This window comes from Thunnus thynnus, chromosome 16 (genome assembly GCF_963924715.1).
Source record: "Thunnus thynnus chromosome 16, fThuThy2.1, whole genome shotgun sequence".
Classification (NCBI taxonomy): domain Eukaryota; kingdom Metazoa; phylum Chordata; class Actinopteri; order Scombriformes; family Scombridae; genus Thunnus; species Thunnus thynnus.
Genome location: NC_089532.1, coordinates 27,693,692 through 27,721,296, shown reverse-complemented (window position 1 = coordinate 27,721,296; position 27,605 = coordinate 27,693,692). Strand labels below are relative to the sequence as shown.

Here is a 27,605-nt window from a genome sequence, read left to right as displayed (position 1 = left end):
TCAGGCTGTAGTCATGCTGTCAGCTGGTCCGTCGGCCTCGGCGGGTAACATCTCAGAGGTTTCCGTGGCGAGGCCAGAGACGCTGGCATTGGCGAGGCACCGCTGGTTGATCTCTGAGAGAAGCCTCGTCTGGGTCTCCATCAGAAACTCATCCTGTTGATCACACACACAACAACACAACCATCAAAAAAGAGGCATCAGGATTAGTGAAATGCCAAAGTTAATTCACCCTTACTGTCCTTGACTTGTGTAATTTCTTTCACAAAAGAGTTCACATGACTAGGCATATATTTCTTGATAGTGCAGCTGTTGTCAGGGTACCATAGCAACAACTATTTAACTATCTCTGTCATGTCTGGATGGTCAAAATCTGAGATTCGCTGATTATAGAGTCATTAATTCTAGCCAAGAGACATAGTAGACTACATGTTGGACCCCGACCAATCATCCATCTTTCATGACTTGCATAGTTGATCAGAAAGGAGTTGTCAGAGATGGACTTCAAAGTTCCACCTGCAGCACCATCATCATCATCATCCCTTCCTTCCTCCGCCATGTTTACAGCAGTGTGTAAAAGTGTGCCCTGAGCTCGTAGAGTCATCTTAACAGAACACGTTGTAGAAGTTCAAAGTCAACAAATTCTGCCTCGCTAGTGTTTTTTTGTCAGGACGCTGTGAGGTGTCTCAGATGCTGTGCTGGCTGTCTTCCACTGCGACACACTATACTGGATAAAATAACCAATTGTTACGCCCAACGCTCAATTTTGTTCCCAATGTCCCATGTCTGTCTGCCTGAGCCAATATCGGGTTGATATTATGTAGTCTGATCCTGGTAATAACTGGCTTTGTGGACAAATTTATGTCAAAGATTGGATTCTTGAAGAAAATGCGTCAAAATGAGTCATTGCACTCACATCACATCATGTCATTACAACAAAGTCTAATGGGGCAAGAAACACAAGCAGTCAGATCATGAGACAGGCTGTAAAAAAGCCATTTATCCAGTTATCTAAACCACTTTATTTGGAGGTGAAACTGAAATATCAGCACCAATATTTTAATAAGTGATCGGGTATCAGCCAGACGGGACCGATCCACAGAAAATACAGATTCTTCATCAGCTTTTTGACAAAACATTGTGCTTCTGCCATCAGTTACATTCATTCAGCCACTGCTCAGTTTTTCATTTCATGTTACATTACATGAAAATGACTACAATAATGTTCACACAGTGTGATACAGTTTTTAAAATTGGGAAGAAGAGGACACCAGTATCAGACTGGTACTCGCTACTGGTAGATACTCTGAGTTGTATTAGATTGTTAGTATTGTTAGTAGATTAGAATGTAAGTATTGGAATTGGTGTCAGGAGAGAAGTCAGACCTGTGCTTCCTGTCTGATGGTCTGACTGCTTGTTCATTAACTTGGAAAATAAAATAGCCAGTAAATGTTTTGTTCACAGTAATCCATTGATTGAAAATCTTTGTTAGCAGCCCCCAGAAGCTGCATTGTTCATGACACCCCATATTATAAAAGTGTTGGACAGAACACACAACATACTGACATTATGACATACAGTATTGTTAGAGCTTTAGCAAAAGTTAGGTTTTGTCTTGAAGATGGGGTCAGAGGAAAAAGTCATGGGCTCATTCAAATGGAAAGACTGAGTGCATGGATGTGTTCAGCTACCTTCATTACAATCAGATCATCAGATTATGAGACATCTTGTTTGCTAAATTAACATTTTAGTCCTTATAGTGGCTCTGGAGGGAAGTTAATGGAGTGTCCAAAATGGAAAGTGTTAGTAATCATCCTCTGGGGAGCATGAATATCCACTAATGTCAGACTGCTGATGGTGTAGAAAGTCTCCCTTGTGATCTTCTTACATATCAGATCTCATCAATATGTGAAGCTTTGTGATTAAATGTCGTAATATACCTTCATGGTTCCCACTTTGCCTCAACCTGTTTTATCTGCTCCTCTTCAGTTAGTGATTTCCTACATTTCCCAAGATTCCTTTTTGAAAATCTCAACAGAATGTGCCTTAGTTTGCTGCATTTGACTGTGTGGTTGTATACTGTATGTATCTTCAGTTATCAGTGGACATAAGAAAAAAAGTGAATTGTGCCACTAAATGTGAACAGAAAGAAAGAGGAGAGGAGATATGGCAGCCTCAGAGAAAACTGGAAAAAGAAACAAATGAAAGGGTGGAGAATAAAAAGGACAGAGCAGATGACAGGCTGACTGCTAGCTAGCTGCTGGCCACCAGAATCACTGATGCGCTTTCCTGCCTCATAAATTATCGCTGTGACGACAGGTATGATACTGTCAGGGAAGCCCAGCATCCCAAAAACCAGCAGCAGCAGCCGCAGGTCTGGACAGTTGCTCGAGCCGCTTTCTCCTTCATCAACACTCTGCGTTGTCTTCTTAAACACATGGAAATAGATGATGATGCAAGACCAGCATTTAATCACACCTGGAGTTCAGTTAATTTGGTCCGGACCATGGAAAAAGTGATACATTGTTGCCTTTCAGTTCTGGTGCGGTTTGTGTTCACACTGACTTTTTACAACTGTACCAAGAGCTGTAAACTTGAAGTCATGTGGACTGACATGTAACTCATTCATTGGACAATTTTAGTGATGTCATCCTGCATCATCAGCAGCATTAGGTAAAGCCATGTGGGCAAATCAAATTGTGTTGACTGATAGCAAGTGATGCAGCATTATAATGTACTATATGTGTATATTTCTCATCTGGTGTCACAAATTATGAGCATTGTTAGTCGAACCTGCAATACAATTTGTTTGTGTATTGATGACCAGGTAGACCTTGATATTACTAGAGGCAGAGGGGTCGCTACATTTCCCTACTTTGAACTAGCAAAAGATGGAGTAGCAAAAGACATCTCAATTACACCTCTTTTTCACCTTTTGATAATTTGCATAAATGTACATTTTTTCTTATATAGATCACTTGTGATTAACTTAACTTGTTTAATAATTGTAGTTTAACTTTTGCATTCATGCTAAAATCACATCTACTATCATAAAATGCAGCGGTTGGTCTTCTTTGGTTGACAGCATTCATGCAGCCTAAACAAACCACACTAAGGGCGCAAGTTTGAGCTAAATGGCTCCTGTAGCCACGTCTGCTTTGCATGCTAGGATGCGGATGAGCAAAATCAACAACTGACATCAGCTTGTTGTGCATGCCCATAAACGCCCATCCATTCCGTGGACTTGGTTGCTTAGATTGTTGCTAAGGTTTTTCTGTATGTTGTTTGCGTTGTCCACCCTCATATTTCAGATCGGATTCGGGCTCGGACATGTGCTGATGTATTTGAGAAGTTGACATTTTGAGTAAAGAATGAGGAAAAAGTAGTGAAATCCTACTTCTATAGTTTGTTTCATGGTTTGTTGACATAGCGTCCTGAGTAGCCAGAGTTCTGCAGAGGGCCAATCAGAACAGAGTGGGCACCTCTGGAAAGGGGCCTTAAAGAGACAGGAGCTAAAACAGCCTGTTTCAGACAGAGGCTGAACTGAGGGGTTGTGTAAAGGGTCAGTATGAGTTAAATAATAAGTTTTTAACTGTAAATCATGGGATTTACAGATATTCCAGTAGAGCCCCAGCTTAAAAGACAGACCTGGAAATGTGCAGAATATATCCCCTTTAAGTCTTAATATATCTTCGTAATGGAATAATGATGACGCACAGCGGAAGTGAAACTACAACTTCTCACTATTCACTCAAGATAGTCAGGTTTCTTAGAGAGCCATCAAGTGTCTGTTAGAGGAACTGCAGTTGAAGATACATCAGCTTTGACCTTATAAGTTAGCTAGTACTTACCTGTTTAACTTTAGCTAGTAGTTAGCCTGGTAGTTCAACCAGACTAACAAGCAAACAAACATTCCATCAACTAGGATCACAAATGCACAACAGCAATATTAAGACATTATAGGAAAAGTTGAAGAAGACACTTTTAAACTCAGTTTTTTAGAAGCTTGTTGGAACTATATTCATTTCACATCTTCTTTGTTCCCAACCTTTTTTCTTTACCCTTAAAATAAAGTCATATCCATGTGTGACTCCTTGTTACAGATGTATTGTCTGTGAATCATGAGCAGTTTTAACAAGTGAGTGATGTTTCCTTCTCAAGCTTTTTAATTTAAATATTTTTCATTGCATGATTGAAAAATGAGTAAGAAAAAAACCCAAACATAATATTGTCATCTGGTGATCCTCCAGATCTATGGAAGCATTGCTATATCTCCTTTCCATCATTAAACACTGACCATTTCTTACCCATACTTTACTACAATACTTTATTTTGAAACACCCCAGCTGCCTTGAAAGTGAACCTTTTCCTTAATAAAAGACAAACTCAACTATCCAAGCTACAGTGTGAGTCCTGATCTGTTTTTTCTCCTCCCTCCCTCCCTCCTTTTTTCTCTTCACCTCCTCCTCCTCCCTCCTCCCTCCTCCCTTCCATGGTGGCGGTCTGCAGCAGAGCAGTTAATAAAGAGATTGATTATCAGCCTGTCAGGAAGTGACAGTTGGACAGGGCTGCTCTGCGTGAATGACAGAGGGCACGCTCACCACGCAGCAGCCCGCCTGACACACACACACGCACACACACACACCCAGATGCCTTTGCCAACACCGGGGGTAGGTGAGGTGGAGGAGGAGGATGTGTGGGGGGGGGGAGGGCTGGATGGGTGAGAGGTGGGCATGTGGAGAACAGCAATGCAACCTTCTGCTGATGGAAGAGGCTCGTGTGTGTGCGTGTGTGTGTGTGTGTTTGTTTGTGTGTGTTTTTGGTGATAGTGGTGGTGGTGGGGGGGTTCAGAGTTCAAAGCCACTTATGGGAGGCTGATTAGGGTTTAAATACGTGCACATGCACATGACAATGAGCACATACGCAGTGAAAATGTTCACATCCCTCCACCTTCACACACAGCAGGATATATGCTATTTGTATGTGTGTGTGGGTATCTGAGTGTGTGCGTATAAAATGATTGTGCATTTCATCAATATTAGCAAAAACCCAGGCTGATCACAGGCTAAAAGGCCAACTACAGTTGATAGTAATAACTGCATCTTCATCTTCCTCTTTGAAAGGACAACAATGTAGAGCTATGTAGGTGCAGGTTGAGCTCTGAATCTAAGCCTTCGTGTTACACTGGAACAACTTCCGAGCACACTGACAAATATTTAACATGCACTCAGACACACTCATGCACTCGTGCACAGGGGGCTGGAAGTCAGTTCATTGCAACAGGAAGGTCTGGATTTAAAACTCAACCTGCCTTCCTGTTAAAGTGCAACAACTTTCAGGTGCACCGAAATGATTTTTCACACACATACTCAGATACACGCACACACACAAAAGTAGCCTATATCCCGCTGTGTGTGTGTGTGTGTATGTGTGAAGGTGGTGAAAATTTTCAGTGTGCATGTTCACGTTTTCAGTGCATGTGTGCCGATTGTCCATGTGTATGTGTACGTATTCCGATGTTTTCACCCTAATCAGCCTCCCATAGCCACTGCCTTCTGCAGACAGAGAGAGAGATGCCAGTGACGCCATACACTGGAGCCGAAGGGGTCAAAGGAGGAACACACTTTCACCCACACACACACACACACACACGCTGTATATCCGTAAGCATTTGTGAGCACATACATCTGTGATACACACACAGCATACAGACAGCATCTGTGAGTATACACGCACACACAGAGTTGAGAAAAGACAAAGCCAGGATACAGCTGATTTATGCACTTGCATCCAACCGGCACACACACAGGTACACTGGTAAATGCCAGTGGGTGACCATAACAACTCAAACACACACACACACACACACAGTAAGTAAACTAAGCTTGTTGGAATTCTGGATTTGTCTCTGTCCACACCAAACCTCCAAGGACAGCTCTGAGCTGTGAGATGCTTTTAGTTTAGGAACTGCAGTTGGATTTGCCGGTCATGTGACCCGCTGGGACCCAAAAGGACTTTTTCCCCCCCACACACAATCATTACAAAAGAAGAATCTGTAAAATTATGGAAACATTTTTTCTGTACAAGGCATCCAGGGCTAGAGACTAGTGATTTGTGGAAGTAAAAGTCTCTATAAGGGTGAATACGGCATGTGATTGTATGATAAATATTTTTATAATGTATCTAATGTCAGTGAGGGGTCTCTTGTAGTGATGAACCTACAGAGAATTATCAGCGACTCTGCAGCTGTTTTCAGTTGTTTCCTGCTCAGCAACGGCAAACAGACACAGTTAGCTGTAGACTAGCTGGTGAACATAGTGGAGCATTTAGCAGCTAAAGAGGCAGATATTTCCCTCAGGAGTTGGTAGAGAGCAAAAACAGAAGCTAAAAGAGAGAGAATATTGGACTTACATTCACCAGGTGGACAGAAACACAACTCCACATGAATGATAATGTTGCTACGTAACTGCTGGATGTGGAAATAAGCAACTGATTTAACATATCATCAGTGTTATGTTCACTACATGTTTCTGTTGCCCCCAAAAATCTGTTATGGCAGGTTTAAGGATGTTTTGCAGCAACGTGAAGCACTTTATCTTCAAACACAAGAACATAACAGCTTTAAACAACAGCACTTTTGAAAAAAGAAACGACCCAAGCCTCCGTACTGGAACCGACCCGTTACCTGCAATCATCTGGAAATCAAATCCAGACCCCACCTGTTAAAATAAATCCTGTGACCCGGCCTGAACCTGGAGGTAAACACATAAAGCACTCACTTTAGAGTCCTTTATTTTAACTTGTGCAATATGTCAACAGCCTTAAGTTAAACAGATGTCTGATCACATTGCTTAAATTAAAATGTACAAAAAACGCAACAGAAGATTTCACTGTGAGCTGGGTTAAGGTCTCTGTCTTCCCGTTTTGGCAGCTTGAGAGTGGTGTTAGTGGAAAAGTATCTATTGATTGACACAGCACCTGAGTCTGCAGCTATCGAAAGCTACTTTCTTTCTCTCTATACTTTCTGCCACTTTTTACAAGCAGCAAACTCCACTGACAATGTTATTCTCAGTTAGTGATCACACACAGTTCACCTATACGTCCGACTTGGCCTTCGATGATGTATTGTCCACAACCTTGTATTCACCACTGGCTATTTTTGTGTAGAGGTCATCCGTTTCCATCCGCTAGCTGATCTAGAGTGAAAGGTTGTGTTGTGGTCTTTCAAAATGAAACCATTCATGGCGACTAATTGGGCTTGATAAGATTCAGCTTGTTTAGATGTTTTTAAAAAAACTGCATTTTGTTCATTTTTGTCAAAGCCCAAAGTATTACACATACTGTACCCAACCTGCTGCAGGACTCTGATTCACGTTCCAATCTACCAGAAATGTGCGTTTGCATGTATGTGACCCTGCGGTGTTTTGCCAGAGCGCTCTGCGTTGGCATCAACACACTGGATCCATTCAAATGAATGAATGAGAGGGCTGCGTTCCTTCATGCAGAGCTCAAGCTGGTCTGAACACAGCTTCACCTTGACTTCTAACAGTAAAGCAAATCTTAACCCTGAAATGTAATTGTTAACTTTGAGAGACTAATTGTTTGTGTACAAGAGAGTGGTGAGTGCCTATAATGTGTGTGTGAACAGCTTTTGCCCCCCATTACATCATTAATACAAGTATAACATCCCCCCCATCACACACACACATACACACACTTTAATGACACCTGGCTTTTCATGGCATCAGTGGCAGCTGATAACAGGAGATCTACCACCACTCCTTCCTCTATAATCTAGTGCAGTGCAGTGGTGAGTGGCCATTTCCCAGCAGAACACAGTGTTAAATGTCAGTGTTTCCCCAGCCTGTCTCCACGGTCACATGGGATTACTTTGGCAGTGCTCCGGCACAAAACAACCATACAGTCAACATATAGTGAGCGGCTGTTGCAGCAGTGAGGAGCATATGCCGTGTAATGAGGCCGACAAGGTAAACACAAAGGAACAAGCTGCCCCCTCCCCCCCCCTCCCCCCGTAAGGAGCCAGAGGTGATGCTGCTTTGTAAAATGACCATCTCTGTGTCATATTTCATGCCTGTGTTATTATTAATGTAACACTTTAGGGGTAAGTCTGGTGATATTCTATATTTTGAACACACACGTTGTAGTTTATTTTGACTCAATCGCACACACACATACACACTCCTGCTGCCAGAAAGACTCACTAGAACTGCGAATGTGGATTCATCCGCCGCTGAAAATAGTCCACAACAAATCTACTATTTCCTCCTGTTTGAGTAACATTTTAAAAACTACAATGACCAGCTGTTTTAGGAAATTACTGAGGCTTTTTAAAAAAGCCACAGACAGTGTAGGGAAGTTAGAAAGAGGAAAGTGATTTTGGCTTTTGAGCACTTAATATGAATTAATATCTTTTTATGACCACTTATCACAGCTTATGGCCTTAAGTTCAACAAGAAAAAAACCAACAAATCCCTTCAATCACTTTGTGAACCCTGTGATTTTATTTTGGGAGTATTTCGAGGGTTCTCAAAGCCCAGGTTGGGAACGACTGGACTAACAGTGATGTTGGTTTACATAGACACACATATATTTAACATTTATCAGCTGGTTTGTTGAGTACATTTGGGTTTGGCTGCTGCTTTGAACTTAATTTTGTCAAATTTGGCTGCTTCTTGGGTGTGAAGCCTGATTTTCTATAAAATGTACATGTAGCTAGCAGAACTGTTACTGTTATTGTTGAGAAAACAATCTCATCATGAGGTCAATTTAGTAGCTGTTCTGGAACTTTCAATCAAATTAATGTCATGATCTTGAGCAAGTATCTAAGTGCTGCTCATGGGGGAATTGTTGTGTCTCTGTAAATTAAAGAGTACGGTCTAGACCTGCTCTATGCGAAAAGAGCCCTGAGATGACTTTTGGTGTGATTTGGCACTATATAAATAAAAATTGATTGATTTGATTGATCTTTACCAGCAGATCAAGTTTGCCCATTTCTCATAAAATTGTAGATTTATATTTTACTGCATTTTTTTCTGTTGGGCCAAGAAAGAACTTTGAACCTCAACTTTTAAACCAACATACACAAGAAGTCCTTAAAGTGCTCACAAAAAATGTTGAACATCTACAATTCCTACAACAAGGTGAACTCCATCAGCTGCTGCTGATGATGACTGTGAATGATCAACAGCTCCAGAACTACTACTAAAAGGCCTGTATGGTGAGTTAGTAGCTTTCTGTGCTCTTTTAAGGGACTGAATGATTGCAGGGCCCAAAGCAGGACATGCATGGAATATTCCAGAGATTACAGACATTTAAAGATGTTGTTGACCAGCCTTCAGGCATCCCAATATCTCTATCTGACTTTTTCATTTGTACTTTGTCCACAGAGAAACACTTTGTTGAGGAATATCATCTATTTAACTTTTTTTTCCCCCATTTGCTACAAATCTTTTACTTGCTATTAATAATATTGTACTATCTGATCCCTCCTTGTACATTTCTACGTGTAAAATCACCACAAACCTCATGGGAATGTCACGTCCTAATATCTTTTATAGAGGTGCTAGACTTTCAGCAAAGCAAAACTAATTTACTGATTTCACAAACACACACACTCCTTCCCCCCCCGATCCACACTACATATTTTCTCTGCACTTGATCGGCAAGTGGAACAATCAATACCTCTAGATTGAGTAAGCGAACTGCTGAGCCTGGAATCAAGACTTTTTTTCTCTTTTTTTTTTTTTTTTCCCCCTTTACCGAGAGACAGGAGGAGAACATTTCACACCCAGAGAGGAGGAATAAGAGAGGGGGAGGTGGAGGAGGAGGAGGAGGAGGAGGAGACGCAGATGGACAAGTGCTTTTACGGCTGAGTCTTCCTCTGGCTCGGTGCCACGGCCACAGACTCTCTTTGTTTGCCAGGCTACTAAACTAATAGAGATAAAGGCAGGTTCCTGCTGGCCCTGAATTAGAAAGTCATTAAGGAATATAAACACACATGGGAGCGCACACACACACACACACACATATATATACCAACACATATCTACATGTACATGTGTGCATAAGTGTAGAAATGCAAAGGTGCTGCTGCATGCATGTATAAAAACACTCAAACAATCTCAGTGGCTGCTTCTGTGACATCAACGCACAGCTCAAAAGCACACACACACACACACACACACGTATATGCACACATAGTAACACACTTTTTGACCCTTCCTGTCAGTCCTGAAAACCCAAACAAACTCTTGTTTCCAGACTCGGTGCCAGGGGGAACTCCTTTGTTTTGTCGTCACACAATTACCTCTTTCTTTACTTTCTCCTCCGTTTCCTGCCATGTCAAAACTCCAATGTGTGTCAAGAGCTCCATTTGTCTTCTATTATAATATTTTCAACCAGAGCTAATAGACGTTTCTCAAGGCCAATTCTGACAATGCAGTTGTACAATATACAAATAATATCATCTAAAAATGTGACTGCTTTGATTTCAAGGAAATTAAATAAGTTTCAGTGTTGGAAAATCAGCATGTTTTGTGTTGCTTAACCAGAATAGAACCCTGTCCATCCTTTAGAGCAGTGGTTCCCAACCTGGGCATTAGGACCATGCAGGAGGTCGCAAGATGATTACTGAGGTACAAAAAAAGAAATTTTCAGGCTGTTCTCTAGTCTCTCTTATAAAATACTGATAGTTTTACCACTTAAAGCCTCTTGAAATTACTCCAATCAAATTAAAAAAAATTGAAAAGGCGGTTTGTAAGACAAGGGGTCACTTGTCTGTTATTATACATTTTTCTTATCATGAACAAATCCAATGAAAAGACCAACAATATGTTTCTCTCAGTTCATGCCAGCCTGTCTGTGTCACTCAGCTTCAAGCCCACTGCTCCATACTGAAGTCTACCTTCACACAATATCACAAATATATAGATTCATTTTTTTAAGCCTTAGCAATTTCCTAAAACATCTGGCCGTTGTAGTTTTTAGGAAACTTTAGTCAAAGAGCAGCAAATAGTCCTGCTAAGTCTAACTGAAGTCTCATTTACTTCTGTTGTCCTGATGTTAAAAAGACACCTCAGACATAGATGGAAAAAAATGATCAAATTAATATCTCACCACATAATGTACATGATAATACAGTACACATCTGCTACTGAATAGAGTCACAGTCTAACATGTGGTAGGTAGATGGAAAAACAACATGCAATGAAAGAAAAAACCAGACGACTGATCATGACGGCAGCAGAGACGACTGGTATCATAACACTCACATGTTTGAATATTAATAATGAACCATCGCAGTGACACAACAGTTAGTATATGAGAGTTCTCTAAAGTGCACTTTAAAATATACACTCCAGACTTTTTAAGCATTTAAATCACACATTGTAGCTTTTTAAAGTGACACTGAAAGCTCTCAAACCAGAACTTGTCCCGGTGAAAATGTTTATCAGCTTGTCAAAATATGAAATTAAACTAAATATACTTGTCATGTTAGGTATGCCGGGTTTTATTTTCTGCAGTTGTAGTCGATATTGAAGTCTAATTTCAACAGCAACACATCCTGCGTCCCCCCCCCTCCCCTCCTCTCCGCCTGATGTTTCCACGTGGGATCACCGCGGCCTCTGTCTCGCCTCTCTCCCGTCTCCGTCTCTCTCTCTCTCCGCCGTCTCAACATTAGTTAAGATGGCTGCACGGTGGCTGCCGGGAAGGAGCGTTTAAAGCTCTCAGAGGTGCGGGCGGCTTAAACTAGCTCATTTGTTAGCTGTGCAAGAAAAAGCACGGACCTGTACGCTGAAAAACACACACACACTGCAGGGTCAACAAGGCCTGAGCACTTCTGCTAAATCTGCTAAATGCTGAGTGAAATATAGAGATAGAGAGAGATAGAGGGTGGAGGGGATGGAGGGGGGAAGGAGGTGTTTTGTCAAATGTGAACATGTGCAGGTTCAGAGGCAGATCAGTTTTAACATTTACACCCTCACACACACATATATGCACAAAGCATAACAATACCTGTGCCTAAATCAGGGCTCAGAGAGCATTAAAATGTGTTCATAAAAAAAGATAAAAAAACCAGAGGAAAACAGCATATGGAAGCCCCAGCAGAGGCATTCTTATTTCTATCTGTGAAAATTCATTATGGATTCTCACAATGAGTGCGTGTGAGAGAATTCGCTGTTTGTTCTCGTCTCGGGCTAAACAAAGGCACATGTGCTCGTTTTCAGAGCGGGATGCGGCGCGGCCTGATTTCAAAGGCGCAACTTGAAAGACGACAGACAGCTATTTACAATATTTATACATTTAGGATGCTGATACTATGCATATTACGGGTCTGTCCTCCAGTTTCTCTGTGTGTGTGTGTGTGTGTGTGTGTGTGTGTGTGTGTGTTAGAGGCAACAACAGTGGGGAAGGGAATCGTTGATGAAAAAAGGTTACTTTGGAAATTCTCTGATAATTGGTGCCTTAAAAGGAGCTCATTTTTAACTATGTCACCACGACTGCTCGATGACAATTAATCTGTTTGCGGCTGCTTCCTTGGCATCTGTGCCAATTACTTTATATGCTAATATATGTAAATGATATCTCAGATGCCAGTTTCAAGTATTATGTGAGTGGCGTATTGTGCTTTTTCTGTGTGTGTGTGTGTGTGTGTGTGTGTGTTTAAGTCATATTGTTGAGGCTGATCAACAATGCCAGTGCTTTAAATTTGGAGGTGTGTAAGTTTATGGATTCCATCGCGGCTCAAAAACACTGCAGCCAAAATGACTTACACACACACACACACACTCATATATGATGCAGTTCAGATGAATGACCTGATCTGTCTTTCTGTGTTTTCTCAGAATTGTCTTCAAAAGTCTTCAAAGGAAAAATTGAATTTACAGAAAATATATTTGAATACAGTAATTTGTTAAATGTAGTTTTTCTACAGTTTCTACAGTTTTGTTAGTTTTTCTGCTCAGAGAGACACACTGATCACACTGATGATGCAATATTTTATTTATTTGCACATATCTTAATAAAAAAATCACAAAAATTCTACAAAAAATATCAGTTCTATTTTATTTTATATTATATATCTATTTGTTTTTAAAATAATAAAAACTCCATTTTTGGGAGGTTAAGCTCAGATTTTATTTTGACAGAAATTAAAGGAATTCATTTTTCTATTCTAATTTCTTTTGAGGTCAAACTGCTGGATGATAATCAAAAGCTCCTAAAACCCTCAAATATCAGAGTGAGTGTGGTGTCTCTGTGCCTGGCAGGTCAGAGGTCAGAGGTCAGAGGGGAACACTTACGAACATCATATAAACCCTTAATACACACCTCTAACACACTGTATAATGTAGCTGTATGGAGTGTTTATTAATGTTTTTGTCTTGAATTCTACCTTCCTCTAGGAAGCATCTATAACTGATGTATAAACACTTAATAAATACTTGATAACACAGTATAACATTACACACATCAGTTAATCCAAACCATTCATATGCACATTCATTTACAGCAATTCATTTAAAACTTTATTATAAATATGATTACGACTATATTATGTTATCAAGCAGTCTTAATCTTTATATACATCAGATACACTTGTTCATCTGTAGAAATATAGTTTTTGACAGTTATAGTGTTACAGTTTGTTATAAATGACTTATTAACTCTTTATATGGTGGTAAATGCACTATATAAACTATATAATGTTAAACAAAATGGTCAAATAAAGTGAGGGTGAGACCAGGCAGTGGAGCAACATAAATAACTGCACCCACATTTTATCAAATGTACCATAAGAAACTCTATTCAGGCTGCAGGGTTTCTCCCTGACCTTTGACCTTCCTGTGGAGATATTGTTTCTGTACAGAAACTAAAACAATACTCTATTGATACCTTACTATCAGGAATATTAGCTTTTCTAATTTCGAATTTCTTTAAAATTTTGTAAAAGCCAAAGTTCTCAAATGTAAATGTTTTCTCAATGTAAACTTGACATAAATAAAATATATTCTAAAACTGGCAAGATCAGGACTTGAAGGAAAAATAGTCCACAGTGGGAAAATTGAATATTCCAACCATCAAGGCAATCCATTCACATCCATGTGATGAAGAGCAGACTATATGAAAAAATGACAGCTTCACCTTCAGTTTGGACATGACGTGATACAAAAACACCCATAATCCCAATACAGTCTACTGCTGCCTTCACACGATATATAACATAAATATAAAGTGAAGCCATGAGGTGACACAGTGTTCAGTTTATGTACATACAGTCGATCATTCTGGGATTGTGTCTTTTCTCACATATACATAACCTGCTTTTCCTTCACATGCCAGTTTCCTGACAAAGACCTTTAAAACTTGAAGCATTGAATCAATAAATGATTGCATTTTTAAGCATCAGGACTGCCGCTCTGTTCCTTTTGTTTACTGCATTTGTCCTGCACCTCTGCTCAACTGTGGTTGCATGTTCACACCATCCACCTTCTTTGCTTTGCAGATATAATTTAAATCAATAAAATTCTGATTAAAATATAAGCGAACAACACTACAAATCCTGCGCCAGCTTTCAGTACTTGACAGTTTTCGATATTCGGTGCAACAGGAACATTTGGCTCAGTCCTGATAAAGTATTGAGCTCTGCGTGGAACATTTCCCCTACAGCAGAGCATCCAGATTTGACCTGGTTAGGTGTTTTAATCTCCCAAGTTGTTGTAAATACTTCACCTCCACCCGTTCTTACAGACTGTACATAACAGCATTAAGTCAATCAGCTGCTTTCCTACGTCAGCAAACTTGAACAACACGTACTGTATGAGAAACAAAGGAACCGCTCTGTTATTCAGAGGAAGTAGAATAACGCTGAGTAAATGTTAATGAATGCACTTTAAGCATATTTAGAGAGCCCTTTTCTCTTTCTATAAATGGCAGTAATTACCAGCATTTCCTCCACTCTATTGTTCCTTCCCTTCCTCGTCTGTGTCCCCGACTCTCTCTGCAGCCTTCCATCACTCCGACTGAAGATGTCACTGTTGTATACCAAATATCTGCTCCCCTCACTAGTGTGTGTGCATCTGTGTGTGTGTGTGTGAGATGAGAGAATATGTTTTCATGTTCATCAGTGAGAAACAAAGCTATGTTGTTGTATTTAAGGCGTTTGACTGTGAAGTTTTGACAATGCAGGGGGTACAACAGACAAAAAGAGAAATCACATCCATTAGAATTAATCCAGCTGGGTGATCTTTAAATAAGAGATAAACACATTACTGCACACTCAATACAACTAAATAGAATTTTTTGAATTTGATTGTTGAGCAAATAAAGATAAACAGTTTTAATGCGCAATTTTCTTGATATGAAAACTGACACTTTCATTATTTTCTTGTTATTTTTCACTTTAGAAACTCCCTAAAATTCCTAAAAAATGACATTTATCTTGCGGTGCAGCGTCACACGCAGATTCTACATGGACTAACAGCTATAAAACTACAAAAATAATGAGTATTATTGCAGAGCTGAAGTATTCATTACAACAATTATGAAAATGACGGCTGGCGTTTAAGGGGCGGAGGTGGTGCCACGCTCAGTTTTAACATTAATGTTATCTGGGTTCACTGGAGTCTTCTGCTGTACATGCAGGCTCTTCTTTTTGGGTTTTTTTTTTTTTTTTGGTAATTACAACATCAACATATTTGGGAAGTTATGATTTGATAATTACACAGAGGTTCACCACGAGAGAGACGACGATGGAGAAAAAAAAAATAAAGTCAAACTGAAAGTCACAGGAATGAAAACAAGAGGCTGAATATGAGACGCTCCCAAAAAAAAAGGCTGCGTGAATAAAACATAAAATATTCTCTGACCCTGAATGCATAAACAAAAACACACACACAGCAAATCACTTTTACTCCTGACAGTGAATTTGAGTAGATTTCAGATCTTATTTGAGGTAACAGGCTTCTTATTACCATATCAGACTTATTTTTTTTTTGTGTATTTTGTCTTTTGGTAAATTGTTCCGTTTTTGCGCTGCAGTTTGGTTGATGGCTTTATACATAAACTTGACTTTATCTGTGGATGTTGAGGTTAAAGCGGTCTGGCGTTTATATTTATCCACAGCAGCTTGATTTGTCGCCTTGTCTGTGTGGAGCGTGTTAACAGAGATGGTGATGTGGAGGGAAATTGAAAAATTAGGCCATCCTTATTGATAAATATAGATATTTTTTTGGATGTAAATAAGTGTATGAATTTGACAGATAAATATTCACAGATCACAGTTGTGCTCCCTGCAGTGACACCAGCTGCTGAATGTTACTCCATCTAATCACAGGGGACTGTGGATCAGTGTGCAGACTAGTGTTCACGACCAAATGAATCAAGGCTCAACCCAAAAAAAAAAAAAAAGACACAATGACTGTAAATGTGACATCACAGGAAATGCTGAATTATTGTTTTCATGAATGAACCTGAGAATGACACATGCTCTGGTCAGTGAATCCAATTCCATTAAAGATTATTTCATTTGGCAGATTTTTTTATTTGATTTCTATTTAATGATGATCCTAAAAAAGTGGCACAAACTGTATAAACTTCAGACACGTCAGTATTCTTCAGTCTTCTCAATCTGACGCTGGTGAAACTGTGGCTGACTGCAGTGAGGAATATTTATTGTTGCAAGAAAATCAATGACTAATGTGTTTCGCTTCCCGGTTTCACAGAGTTGTCAGTAATTACTGATAAAATCATAAAAAGTTATATAATAATAAAAAGTTTCAGTCGCAGTCGTGGCTGGATTCACACACTCGGGCCCATAACGACACTCCACCACCATCATCACCATCATCACCCTGTATCCTGCCACTTTCAATTAAACAGATTTCCATAGTTGACAAAATAATCTCAACCTCCATTTAGTAGCTGTTCTGGAGCTTTCAATTATATTACGTGATCTTGATCAGCAGATGTAGTTTGCATAGGTATCATAGAAGTGTAAGTTCTCAACAAGAACATCTACAAATTCATGAAGGATGAGCAGCTCCATTTGCTGATGATCAAAACCTCCAGAACAGCAACTAAATGACCCTTGAGGTGAGGATGAACCTCAGATTTCCATAAGAATAAACTCCATGTGAGTGTAATAAAAACTGAAATAATAAAGATATATATATATATATAGGCCCTTGACAGTAATGTTTTGGATGATGCTGTAATTTAATGGTGCATATTCACAAACAAATTTGCACAATCAGGGGACCCTGATTGTCTGGAGTACAGGTCTTCAAAATCAAATCATATCAAAAAAAAAAAGAAGAATGAGATGGACCTGATCTGACCAGAAACAGTTCAGACTGTGGAGATGCTCGGCCTTGCTGGTAAATCTTGCTAAATAGTTGAATAAATGCTGTATAAATGATACTGAACTGTCTGTTAGAATCTGTATACCTCCTCATCTATTGTCATTTTCAACACTGCATGCATGGGAATGATTCTACTGTATCTAACAATGTCTGTTTTTGCAATCAAATCCAGTCATTTATACTATATTTCATGATTCAGGTATGACATAGTGAAGTTTCTCCAGCAGTACTCTGCTACTCTCTGACCTCACGCTGCCCAACCTACCAGCACACACACACACACACACACACACACACACACCTCCCCTGTCTGCCTCTCTATCCTCTCTCCATCCTACCCTGTATTTATCAGGCTGTGTGAGTTTCTAATCCCTCTCTTTAGCGGCGGTGTGTGAAAGCTAACACTCCTCCATATGATTATGGAGGGCCCAGCGGCTGCTGATTATCTGGAGAGACCACCGCAGAGACCCCCGGCCATGCTCTCCCAAGCCAGCGCCGCCTTAATTCTGCCTAATTGATCTTCACACTTACAACTTTTTCCCCCCCTAAATCAACGCAGGTAAAACTTGAGCTCTGGTTGTTCTGGTTACAGGAGATTACACTCCTTGTCTCTCCTTTTTTTTTTTTACTGGATGTTGTTGATGTTCACCAGTTTCTTTCTTTTAAATCAAACTCATGTTAAGAGTTAGATTTGAAGAAAGATGCTGGCAAATTTCTTTCTTTGTATCTAACTTTTAAAATCTGGAGGCAGAAATTTGCAGAAAACACACAATAAAACATATTTTAAGGTGTTTTATCATTACTTACATTAAAGACAATGGAACAAACTGTAAAAAGTGTCATCTGCTTTCTTTCTCCTTTTCAACTATTGTTTCAAAGTTTATCCTCCCATTGGTCACTCCTCAAAGTGTTTTCCCAACATTCCTCAATGCCACCTCCGTGAGCTGTTCAATGACTTTCAGTGACGGCGGCCATGGAGCTACCTATGATTGGGTCTTTATAGAGGTGAATATGCAATCCAGGACTTGGTAAAAAAAAAAGCCTTCATGTCCGTGACATTTTCTAAACTGTCCCCAAGGGCGAACTCTGCCGATTGCCTCGCTGTTTCTCTGTATTGTCTACGGGAATGGCAAAATTACAGACAATTTAAAAATTCATAATCACGCAAACCAGAGCACCTCCCCCTGTTTTATGCACTGTGGTGTTTAGTTCTACCCAAAAAAATTGGAATATGGGAGACGAGAATTAAGGGTTGTCTTTTCTAAAGCCTTTTGTTTGTACTTTCTGCTGTTAAGACAGAGTGAGAGGGAGTCTGTAGTATCAGCTGACGACAGCTGTTGTTCATCAGCACGCAGCAATTATCTGATCAAGTCATTAGTAAATACATACAAATATATTTCTGACACGTGCGCTCGTTGTTCATGCGAGTATGTTACTGTATGTAGTATATAAGAGTGTGCATGTATACGGTGTTTTTAAAGTTAAACAACCCATGTGGAAGAATCATTTTAGCAGCATGCGTCTGAGCTGAGCGGCCATATGTACGGAAATATTGAAGGTGACAACTGTCACTCATGACATGTTCTCTGAGGTTACCGTGTGGGTGAGGTGTGTTATGTATGTGGATAGAATATAAGTCACCTACACCTTTAGTGATGCCAGGTCATCTGTCAGAGAGCATCTTAATCAGCGTTAATAACCAACACGCCACCTGTCTTGTTTCCTCATGATCTGGTAGAAAAAGCCTTAAAGTAGAAATATGTACAATTTAATGTTTTGTAGAATTTGAGAAGAGTCCAAGTGCATCTGTAGTGCACCCCTTCTTTCTGTTTCTTTACTTCTTTGGACTGTAGACTCACTGTAGAGGGTCTAATAAACCAGCAATGACATTAAATGGACAGCAGCCTTTCACCAGCTTCATGAAAAGTGAAATACACTAAAATGACTCCTATTTATTAATCATATTTATTTTCATAGTACAGACAAAAGTAATACATGCAGCAAATAAAGCAATAATGACGGACACTCTACACTCATCGTTTCCTTAAGGGCACATGCATTGCTTATGCAGCACTCGTCTGGCTTTCATATTCTGTCGATTTCCTTCATTTCCATTCCCATGTTGGCCATTAGAGTTTTCACTGAATGTTTGAAGTTGTTTTCTTTTGTATTTTTTTTTTTTTTTTTTTTTTCAGCGGATTGATATTTGGACCGTGTTTTGATAGGTAGCTCAGACTGCAGAGACAGGTGAAGATGAGGCAGGGAATGTGAATGACTTGCAACACAGCTCACTGCTCGGATATGAGACGGAGATGTTGGGAGTACAGGAGCAAGTCCTGCATATTTACTCTCATTTTACAAATTGAATACAATTGAATACTTTCTCAAGAACTAATCTATTCAGTTAAGACATTCCTATAATGTGATAGATGGTTATTGGTTGATTTTTAATGTAAATTAAACAGTAAAGAAGAGTCATAGAAAGGTCTGTAGAGTTGGCTCAAAGTTTTACTGTGATATACTGTATATGAATGAATGAGGGGTGAATGAGGAAATAGCCTCTTCATAGTTTTCATTTTCAAAGGTTACTTTTTATGTATTTTTTTGTCTTTTTATCACAATTTAAATAGTTTAAAGAATTTTGGACTTTCTTGGGCAAAATGAAAGCTGCTCATCTGGCCTCTGAAGGCACATTTTTACCAGAAAGTTCTAATTTCAGCTAAGAAAAAAATGTGGTAATGTAAAGGATGCATGGTTCACAGAAAATGGTAAAGACAGTGTCATCACTATCACACTCATCCATCCTGCCACATCCTCACCACTGACATGTTGCTATTGCTGCCTCACCATTATTACAATCACATCATTTTCATTAGGCCTACTGCATCTCACTGTCTTAACTTCAGACATCACTGCCATCACATAATCATTGCACAGGTGCAAGGTCAGCATCATATCCTCCATGCTCATTTATGCTCCCGTATAATATGCATGGTGAGGATATTCTACATTTTGTGAAAATATTTTTCATAAATTACAAATATTGCCTTGACAAAAGCTTGGCAAGCTGGCCATGCATTTTTTTTTGCCAGTGTCCAATTATATCTGAAAGGATTATACAAGGATAAAAGGTTGAGAATTTTCTTCCAACTATGAGATTCAAGGTTTTCATCCAACAGCAATGAGATGTTGGCATGTCCACCTGCACAGGGTGAAATTCACAGTAAATGCCCAACAGTTGTCATATCCAAATACACAAAATGAAAATAATGTGATTCATATGCTATGGTTTTCACAGTCACCAGAGGCCTCAGTTATGAAACAGTGCGTAGGACCCATAACTAAAGTGTATGTGCGCTCAAAAGCCAAAAAGTGGCTTGTGCCAAAAATAATCAGATTTATAAAACTGTGTGCAAACAAGAATGCATGCATTTTTCCCTCTATAACTCACAATCAACTTGAAAAGGTGTGCACGTGGACCTAATATCACATCCCTACACTCCCAAAATTGACCGTAAGTGGTCAATGCAAAAGCATTGATGAATAATGATGTACATGTTGTTCCTGTGGAGAACAGCAGCAGTAACAGAAGAAAGTGTGAGATGATGATGATGATGATGGCTGCAGCAGCTGTTAATGCAGCATTAAACAAAGTGGTCACTTGGTGATATATGCACAGTATTAGAAGATATTATATTATACTATTAAGTTATTTGATATAATCCTGGATTTCTACAAATGATGATAATTTCATCAGTTAGTTAACGTGGTTGAGGTGGAGAGTAATCACTATATTCAGGGTTCATATTGGGGAAAGGCAAGCCAGACCTTTCAGAATCCTGCCACCTGCCACATCCTGGCATCATCCTGGCATTTCAAGGGCACTGTGCTGCTCCACAACTGACCATGAGTGTGAGCACCATACAGTCCACCCTCAACAGGCCTCGTATGCCTGGGTCAGAGTTTCCATACAGTAGCGCACATTCTCCTGTCAAGTTTGTTTTTATAAATTCCAACTTTTTCGTGGGAAGTGATGAACGCATCTTTCAAGCCCCATATTGTGCACATGCAATGGTTATAAATGAGGCCCCGGATCTCAACCAGACTGAACACTTATGGGACATTTTGTAACTATGTGTTAGAGAGTGCTCTCCATCACCATCACCAGAATAACAAATGAGATAAGCAGAGTTCCACACACACTGGAGCACTGAAGTTGTTGTGGAGGCCCATAGCGGAACAACACCTCACTAACTGTTGGTTTTTCCATCTGTACCTAGCGGTCCCAACCGGAGCCTTAAACGTGTTGTCTGCTTCTTATTTTATTTTATACCTCTAATTGACTCTACTGTTCATTGTGACCAACCCCACACACACATCTCTTTAAGCTGCAAGAGGAACATATTCTCCAACTTTATATCCAAACCAGACTATCTCTCAAAACTGCACCAGCATCTGTAGGAAGATCAACTAGATTTCCTTTATTGCATTAATTAGTATACTGTTTGAAGATTTCACATTTTGCAAGACACCGAGGACATAACTCTTTGATCCCTGATGGGGTGAACCAGGGGACAACTGCAGTGAAGCCTAAACTACAGACCTTGACTTTGGCTAGCCTCCTGTCAGTGCTTTACAGTAATAAGATGCCTGGCGACACAGTGCGTCATGGGGAATGCCCGGACACTGGTGTCTGGTGCCAGCATTGCCTGGAACCACAGAGGAGTGTTTGTGGAGGGTTTCTGTGACCTCTCCAACAGAGCGAAGGGGAGACTGGCATCTGCTTTAATAAGGCTGCCCACTCTTCATTCACCATGTCACCCCCCACTCCCCAAGCTGTGGAATGGGCACTGGCACTGAAGAAGAGGTGGCAGAGGTAACAGCTGGCTGCAGCCGTGGCGGCATGGCCGTGGCATGACCACAGCTTTATTAGTGGTGTCCAGGACACCAGCTGATCCTCTCCCAGGGTTCCTGTCATACTGATGTCTTCATCACTAAGCTGAGCAGACAGGCTGGGCCTGCCAGCCAGTGGAGGTGACAACAAATCCAATTACCTCCCCACCATGGTGCCTGGACCAGACTTGGGGGGAGCAATGGGACAGTGGAGGATGTTGCTAGGATAGAGGATGAGGGACATGCAAGACAGGACGGGAGGACAGGAGGTGGAACATTGACACCAGACTGACGTAGTGGCTTTCAGTTTGGCCTCCCAATGAGACACTGAAGTCACTGTATATTTCATGCTGTAACACATCAAATTCAGGACAAATAAACATTTTTTTCAACTTGCTGCATTCAAACCTTTCAGATATGTGGGTTGAAAATGACCTAAGGACTGCACTCCACTGAGGAGCATGAATGTGGTCAGTAATTTTTAGCATTTATCAGCTGATAATCATATCGTGGCAATTCATCTTGGACCTGTTCCTCTTGTGGGATGAATACATGCATGCAGTTCCAAAAGATGCAGAACATGCCTGGTCAAAACAACCCAGCATTAGCTCTTACTTAGCGGCACTTTATGCGAATCAGATAAACTGCAGCTGGGCTTTGTAGTCTTAGTAAATACCCCTCTAAATAAAATTGAAAATGCAGTCCCTGACAGTAATTTGTGACAAGCTTAGTAAATATCCCTCCATGTCTCTTTTCTTTCCCGTGGGCATTCCATAAATACTTACAATACACGATATGCATGGATGCTGATGATTGGAACAGTCAGAAAGACAAAGATAAAAAAATCTTGATAAATTACATTTTAATATAACCCTTCCTGAACCAAGGCTTTATGTAACAAAATGGGTCCAGCCTGAAACCTGTAAGTCTTTTGGGACCCAAAGGGTTCAAGTCATGTAGCAGAACTTTCACTCTCAGTATATGATGCATTTAAAAATGTTCATGACTATTTTTTTATATACAGGCCCACACACCTGCACCATCGTGATGTCAGTGTTGTAGGACTGTCCTATCACCCAGCATCAACTCTTCAGAAAAGCAACAGTTCTATCACATTCTGGAAATTCCGGCTAATCTATCTTGACTACTTCTTCCATCTGTTTGGCCTGTTTATTGTGTACTACAGGCATTAAATGGCAATTGTTATATGACACAATGCAGGCAGTGTGTGCAACCCATCCTAGTAGAGCAAGGAAAGCAAAAGAAAGAGAGAAAGAAAAAGTCTCTTTCTCAAACAGAACTCGCACCGATTCTTGCTCTGTTTAACAAAGCTTGTCTAAAATCTGATGAAGATGGACTGCATGCTACAGCCCTTCAATTTAATGAATATCAAACAAATGTGTTACTGTTTGAATATCCTGGAAATCACTTTCCCCTCTTTAAGAATCCATCAGGTGAGGATTGCTGGCCCAGAGCACAGACAGCACTGTTTGACCGTGGCCTTGAACGTGGCCTTGAACGTGCCCAAACCTGTTTCAATCTATTTAGGCCCTTAAACCAAATGAGCTGATACAGGGCCAGTTTTCAAAGCCAGCTACTGCCCTGCTTTTAAACATTAACTCAATTAAATCTCCATAAACAAATTGCTTCCTACTGATGGTCTGGGACGGAACATGTTAAGTGCTGATCATCACAGGCCAGTATTGATCTACAATTGGCACCACTGTCCCTTGTGTGGATTAAGGTGAAGGAGAGGGGAAAGTTGTTTGGCAGCGAGGATGGAGGGAGGGTCTTGAATGGAGCGAGAGGCAAAGCAGGCAAACCGCCAAAGCAGAACTCCTCAGCCGTTATGTTTTCCCTCACTCTGTCAGACTCCTCTTTCCACCAAAACCCTGCGCTGTGTTGTCTCACCTTATCATCCACAGAGCTTTAGTGTCGGAAGTTTCTCCTGACATCCCTCCATACAGGGATGGGATGATCGATTCAGGAGTGCAAAAAAGAGGGGATACTGGGAGGGTGTGTGTATGACGAGAGAGTTGGTGGGGCTCTCACTTTTGAAGGTGGTTGAAGTCTTGCCAAGATATTTTATATTCATAGTTAAATATTCAGCGCGCATGGTGGACAGGGGCAATTTCTGCAGTCAGCCCGCCATTCAAAAGTGAAAGGGATGTGGCTTGTGGATGAAGGGAGCGAGAGAGATAGACACGCATGGGGCTTCATGGTAGTCAGATGAGAGGCTGCCAGCTGCTGATGGGTGACTGTTTGAGCGTGGCGCCTCAGGACATGCCCGTTGAAAGGCGATGCGATCCGATACCCCACTTATGCGGGGTTTATATACATATGCCCCCTCTTATGCAGAGGAGGCCCATATCAATTGCAGAACTTCCAGTGTTTTGGTCATTATGCAAAGTTGTTTGAGCGAGCATCTTGCATGTCTGAATGGGGAATGTGGACTTACTGGGCTATGACCACTGAGAAAAGCCTCCTCTGCATAAAACGACCTTGTGGCGCCGCAAAAATTTTGAATCTCACTGACTTGTGTGTGTCAACAAAGCTGCAAAGTGAATAAAGTTTCCATAAAGCAACTTGGTTTCACCAGTGAAACTGTACTTTTGGAGTATTATAGGCCTATGTGAGCTGGGCTAACTTTATGGATGAGAGAAAAAACAACAGTTTGATCACTATACAGTATTATACAAACCATATTCCTTGTAAAGATGATGAGTATTTCTGCTAAAGTAAGAGCAGGTATGATGTGCACCAAAATCCTTAGTTAAAAGAGTCTGTTCACTCAAATTATGAAAATGATCTTAACATACAGATAGTTTTGACTTTATTTGTCCAGGTTTAAAGATAGACATCTATGAGATTTCTGCATCAACCCCAGTACAATGGACTGAATGGAATTTAGTTATACTCCCTGTAGGGACTGTAATTTAAAGGAAAACTGTTCACACTGAGATCTGTGGAATATCTGGATTCCCCAGTACATTGTTTTTGGAAAAGGATGTTGCTCACAACATTTTTTTTTTTGCAATTTTACAATGCTGTGAGCACCACAAATAGAATTCACCTCCATTGTACCCCAGTAAAAGACAGAATCTCCAAACTATCAGCATGGCTATACCACAAGAGATTTTCCTCGCTGTAATCATTCCCCCTGTTCATACTGACTATTAAAGAGATCCACTTCAAATGTGCTTTCAATGTAAGTGATGGAGGCCAAAATCCACAGTGTGTCCACACAGTCATTTTGTGCAAAAGGAGTTATTCTTCAGCCTTATCAGCCTTTATCTGAAGCTTCATATTAGCTTCAGATAAACTTTTTAATACATTTTTGCACAGAAGGAGGACTGTGGATTTTGTCCCCCATCACTTACATTGTAAGTGCATTATGAAGGGATTTTCTAATGGTCATTATGAACAGGAGGAATGATTACAGCAAAACATGTTTCAGTGTTCATTTGGGCTCCTGACTGTTTTAAGACAGACCTGAAAAATTGTGAACCCGTCCTTTAATTAAGATGTGAGTGTCAAACCAGTGTTTCAGTCTATATCCATCAGAGCTCATTAACACTTTGGATATGTAACTCTAAAGAGCTGCCCTAGAGGCATACAGGGGTTGGACACGATAACAGTAAGAACTGTAGAATATAATTTAATATAAAACAATAGACCAAGAATGAATGAATGAACAGTTTGTGTTGCATTGGATTGCATTATATTGTACAACCTCCTCTGCCAAGCAGAAGCCACCAGGAAATGGCAAATATAAAATGGCAAATATAACACTTTACGATTTGTCTCATATTCACTCATTCGCATACCCTGACAGCAGCAAGATACCATGCATGTAACTGGTTTGACCATCTGGAGCAACAGTCCCTTGGTCAAGTATACTTGAACATGTGGCCTGAACCAGTGAGTCCATTACAAACGCATGTGACACAGCTGAGTTTTGAACGAAAGTAATTCAATATTTTGGAAAATACACTTGTTTTCTTTCCAAGAGTGGGATGAGAAGAATATTACATGTCTGTGTGTTGAGTAAAGAGCTGGGACATGGTTAGCCTAGCTTAGCATAAAGACCTGAAAAAGGGTGGAAACAGCTAGCCTGGCTCTGTCTATAGTTTAAAAATGCACATGTAGGATTAAACTAACGAGATACATGTTTATTTGTGAGCTTTAGAGGTATTGGTGGCTATATTTTTCACTTTAGACGGAGCTAGCCTAGCTGTTCCCACCTGCTTCCAGTCTTATCCTGACTTTATTAGCTATTTATCTACAACATTATTTTAAATTCTATTTGAGATGCCGAGACTTTAAAAAAAATCAAGTACATTACAGGGAAATAAATTGATGTGGAAGACATCTAGCATTTCTCATTTAATGTAATATTGGAGCCAAAAAAAAAGAAAAACTTGCCTCAGACTCATAATTCAACTTGCTGCTTGCTTACTACAGAAAACTGTATATGTGCAACATTTTTGTACATTATGTAAAAAATATTTTTGTAACTTAGAATGCTTAAGAAGAAAACTGAGGGGCACTTATTAACACTATGTGGTAAGTGAGGATATGCAAAAGTTACCTTATAGTTACAGTGTAACAATCTGAACTAGTGTTTCCTTATTCCCACCTTCTCCTCTGTCAGTTTTCCATCACCTCCACTCACTGAGAGCATAAAAAAACACATCCCTTCTTCCTGTGATAGTGCAGGTCACACCTCCTGGTTTGGAAGAGTGAGAGTGATTAAAAATGACAAGGAGACATGTCGAGTGTTATTCATCAAAGAGCTGCATCTCGCTCTGTATCAGAACCAGCCGGTCCACAGGGGGAACCAGGGCGGCTCCGCTCCCCTCCGGCCCCAATCCAGACCCCCGAAATGCTGATTCCCTCCCCCCCCACCCCCCTTCCCCTGACTACACGTCCAAGTGATTACACTACACCCCCCCCCCCCAACACCTCGCTCACACACAAACACACACACACACGCTCAAAGGGGCTAATTAAGGCTTTAATATGCAAATGAGAGCCGCAGTAAATTACACAGCTGGCAAATATGCCTGTTTTTGCCTGAAAATACATCAGGAGTGCAGCGAGGAGTGTGTTGCTGCTGTTGTTGTTGTGTTTGCAGAGAGACAGGGGATTGCCCCCCCCCCCAAGCAACCCCAGCTCCCGCCCACCCCCCCACCCCCTCTCGTCTGCTGGAAAGATTCATCCAGCTTTGTCCCTTTCAGAGGTATCAGGAGGAAAAGTCAACCCTCTACACAAGTAATGCTGCATTTTAGTGAGGGACACAACGAGAATTGAGTGGCTTTGCATGTTAATGTA

The 27,605-nt window shown here is 40.5% G+C and overlaps 1 protein-coding gene across 1 annotated transcript in view; it reads right to left on the bottom strand.

Annotated features, from left to right (window-relative positions):
- si:dkey-288a3.2 (protein phosphatase 1 regulatory subunit 37) overlaps positions 1-27,605 on the bottom strand; it is a 66,504-nt gene continuing 38,899 nt past the window's right edge. Inside the window, exon 11 of the mRNA XM_067614865.1 lies at positions 1-153. Within this exon, the coding sequence (XP_067470966.1) occupies positions 1-153 (153 nt within the window). The remainder of the gene's footprint in view (positions 154-27,605) is intronic.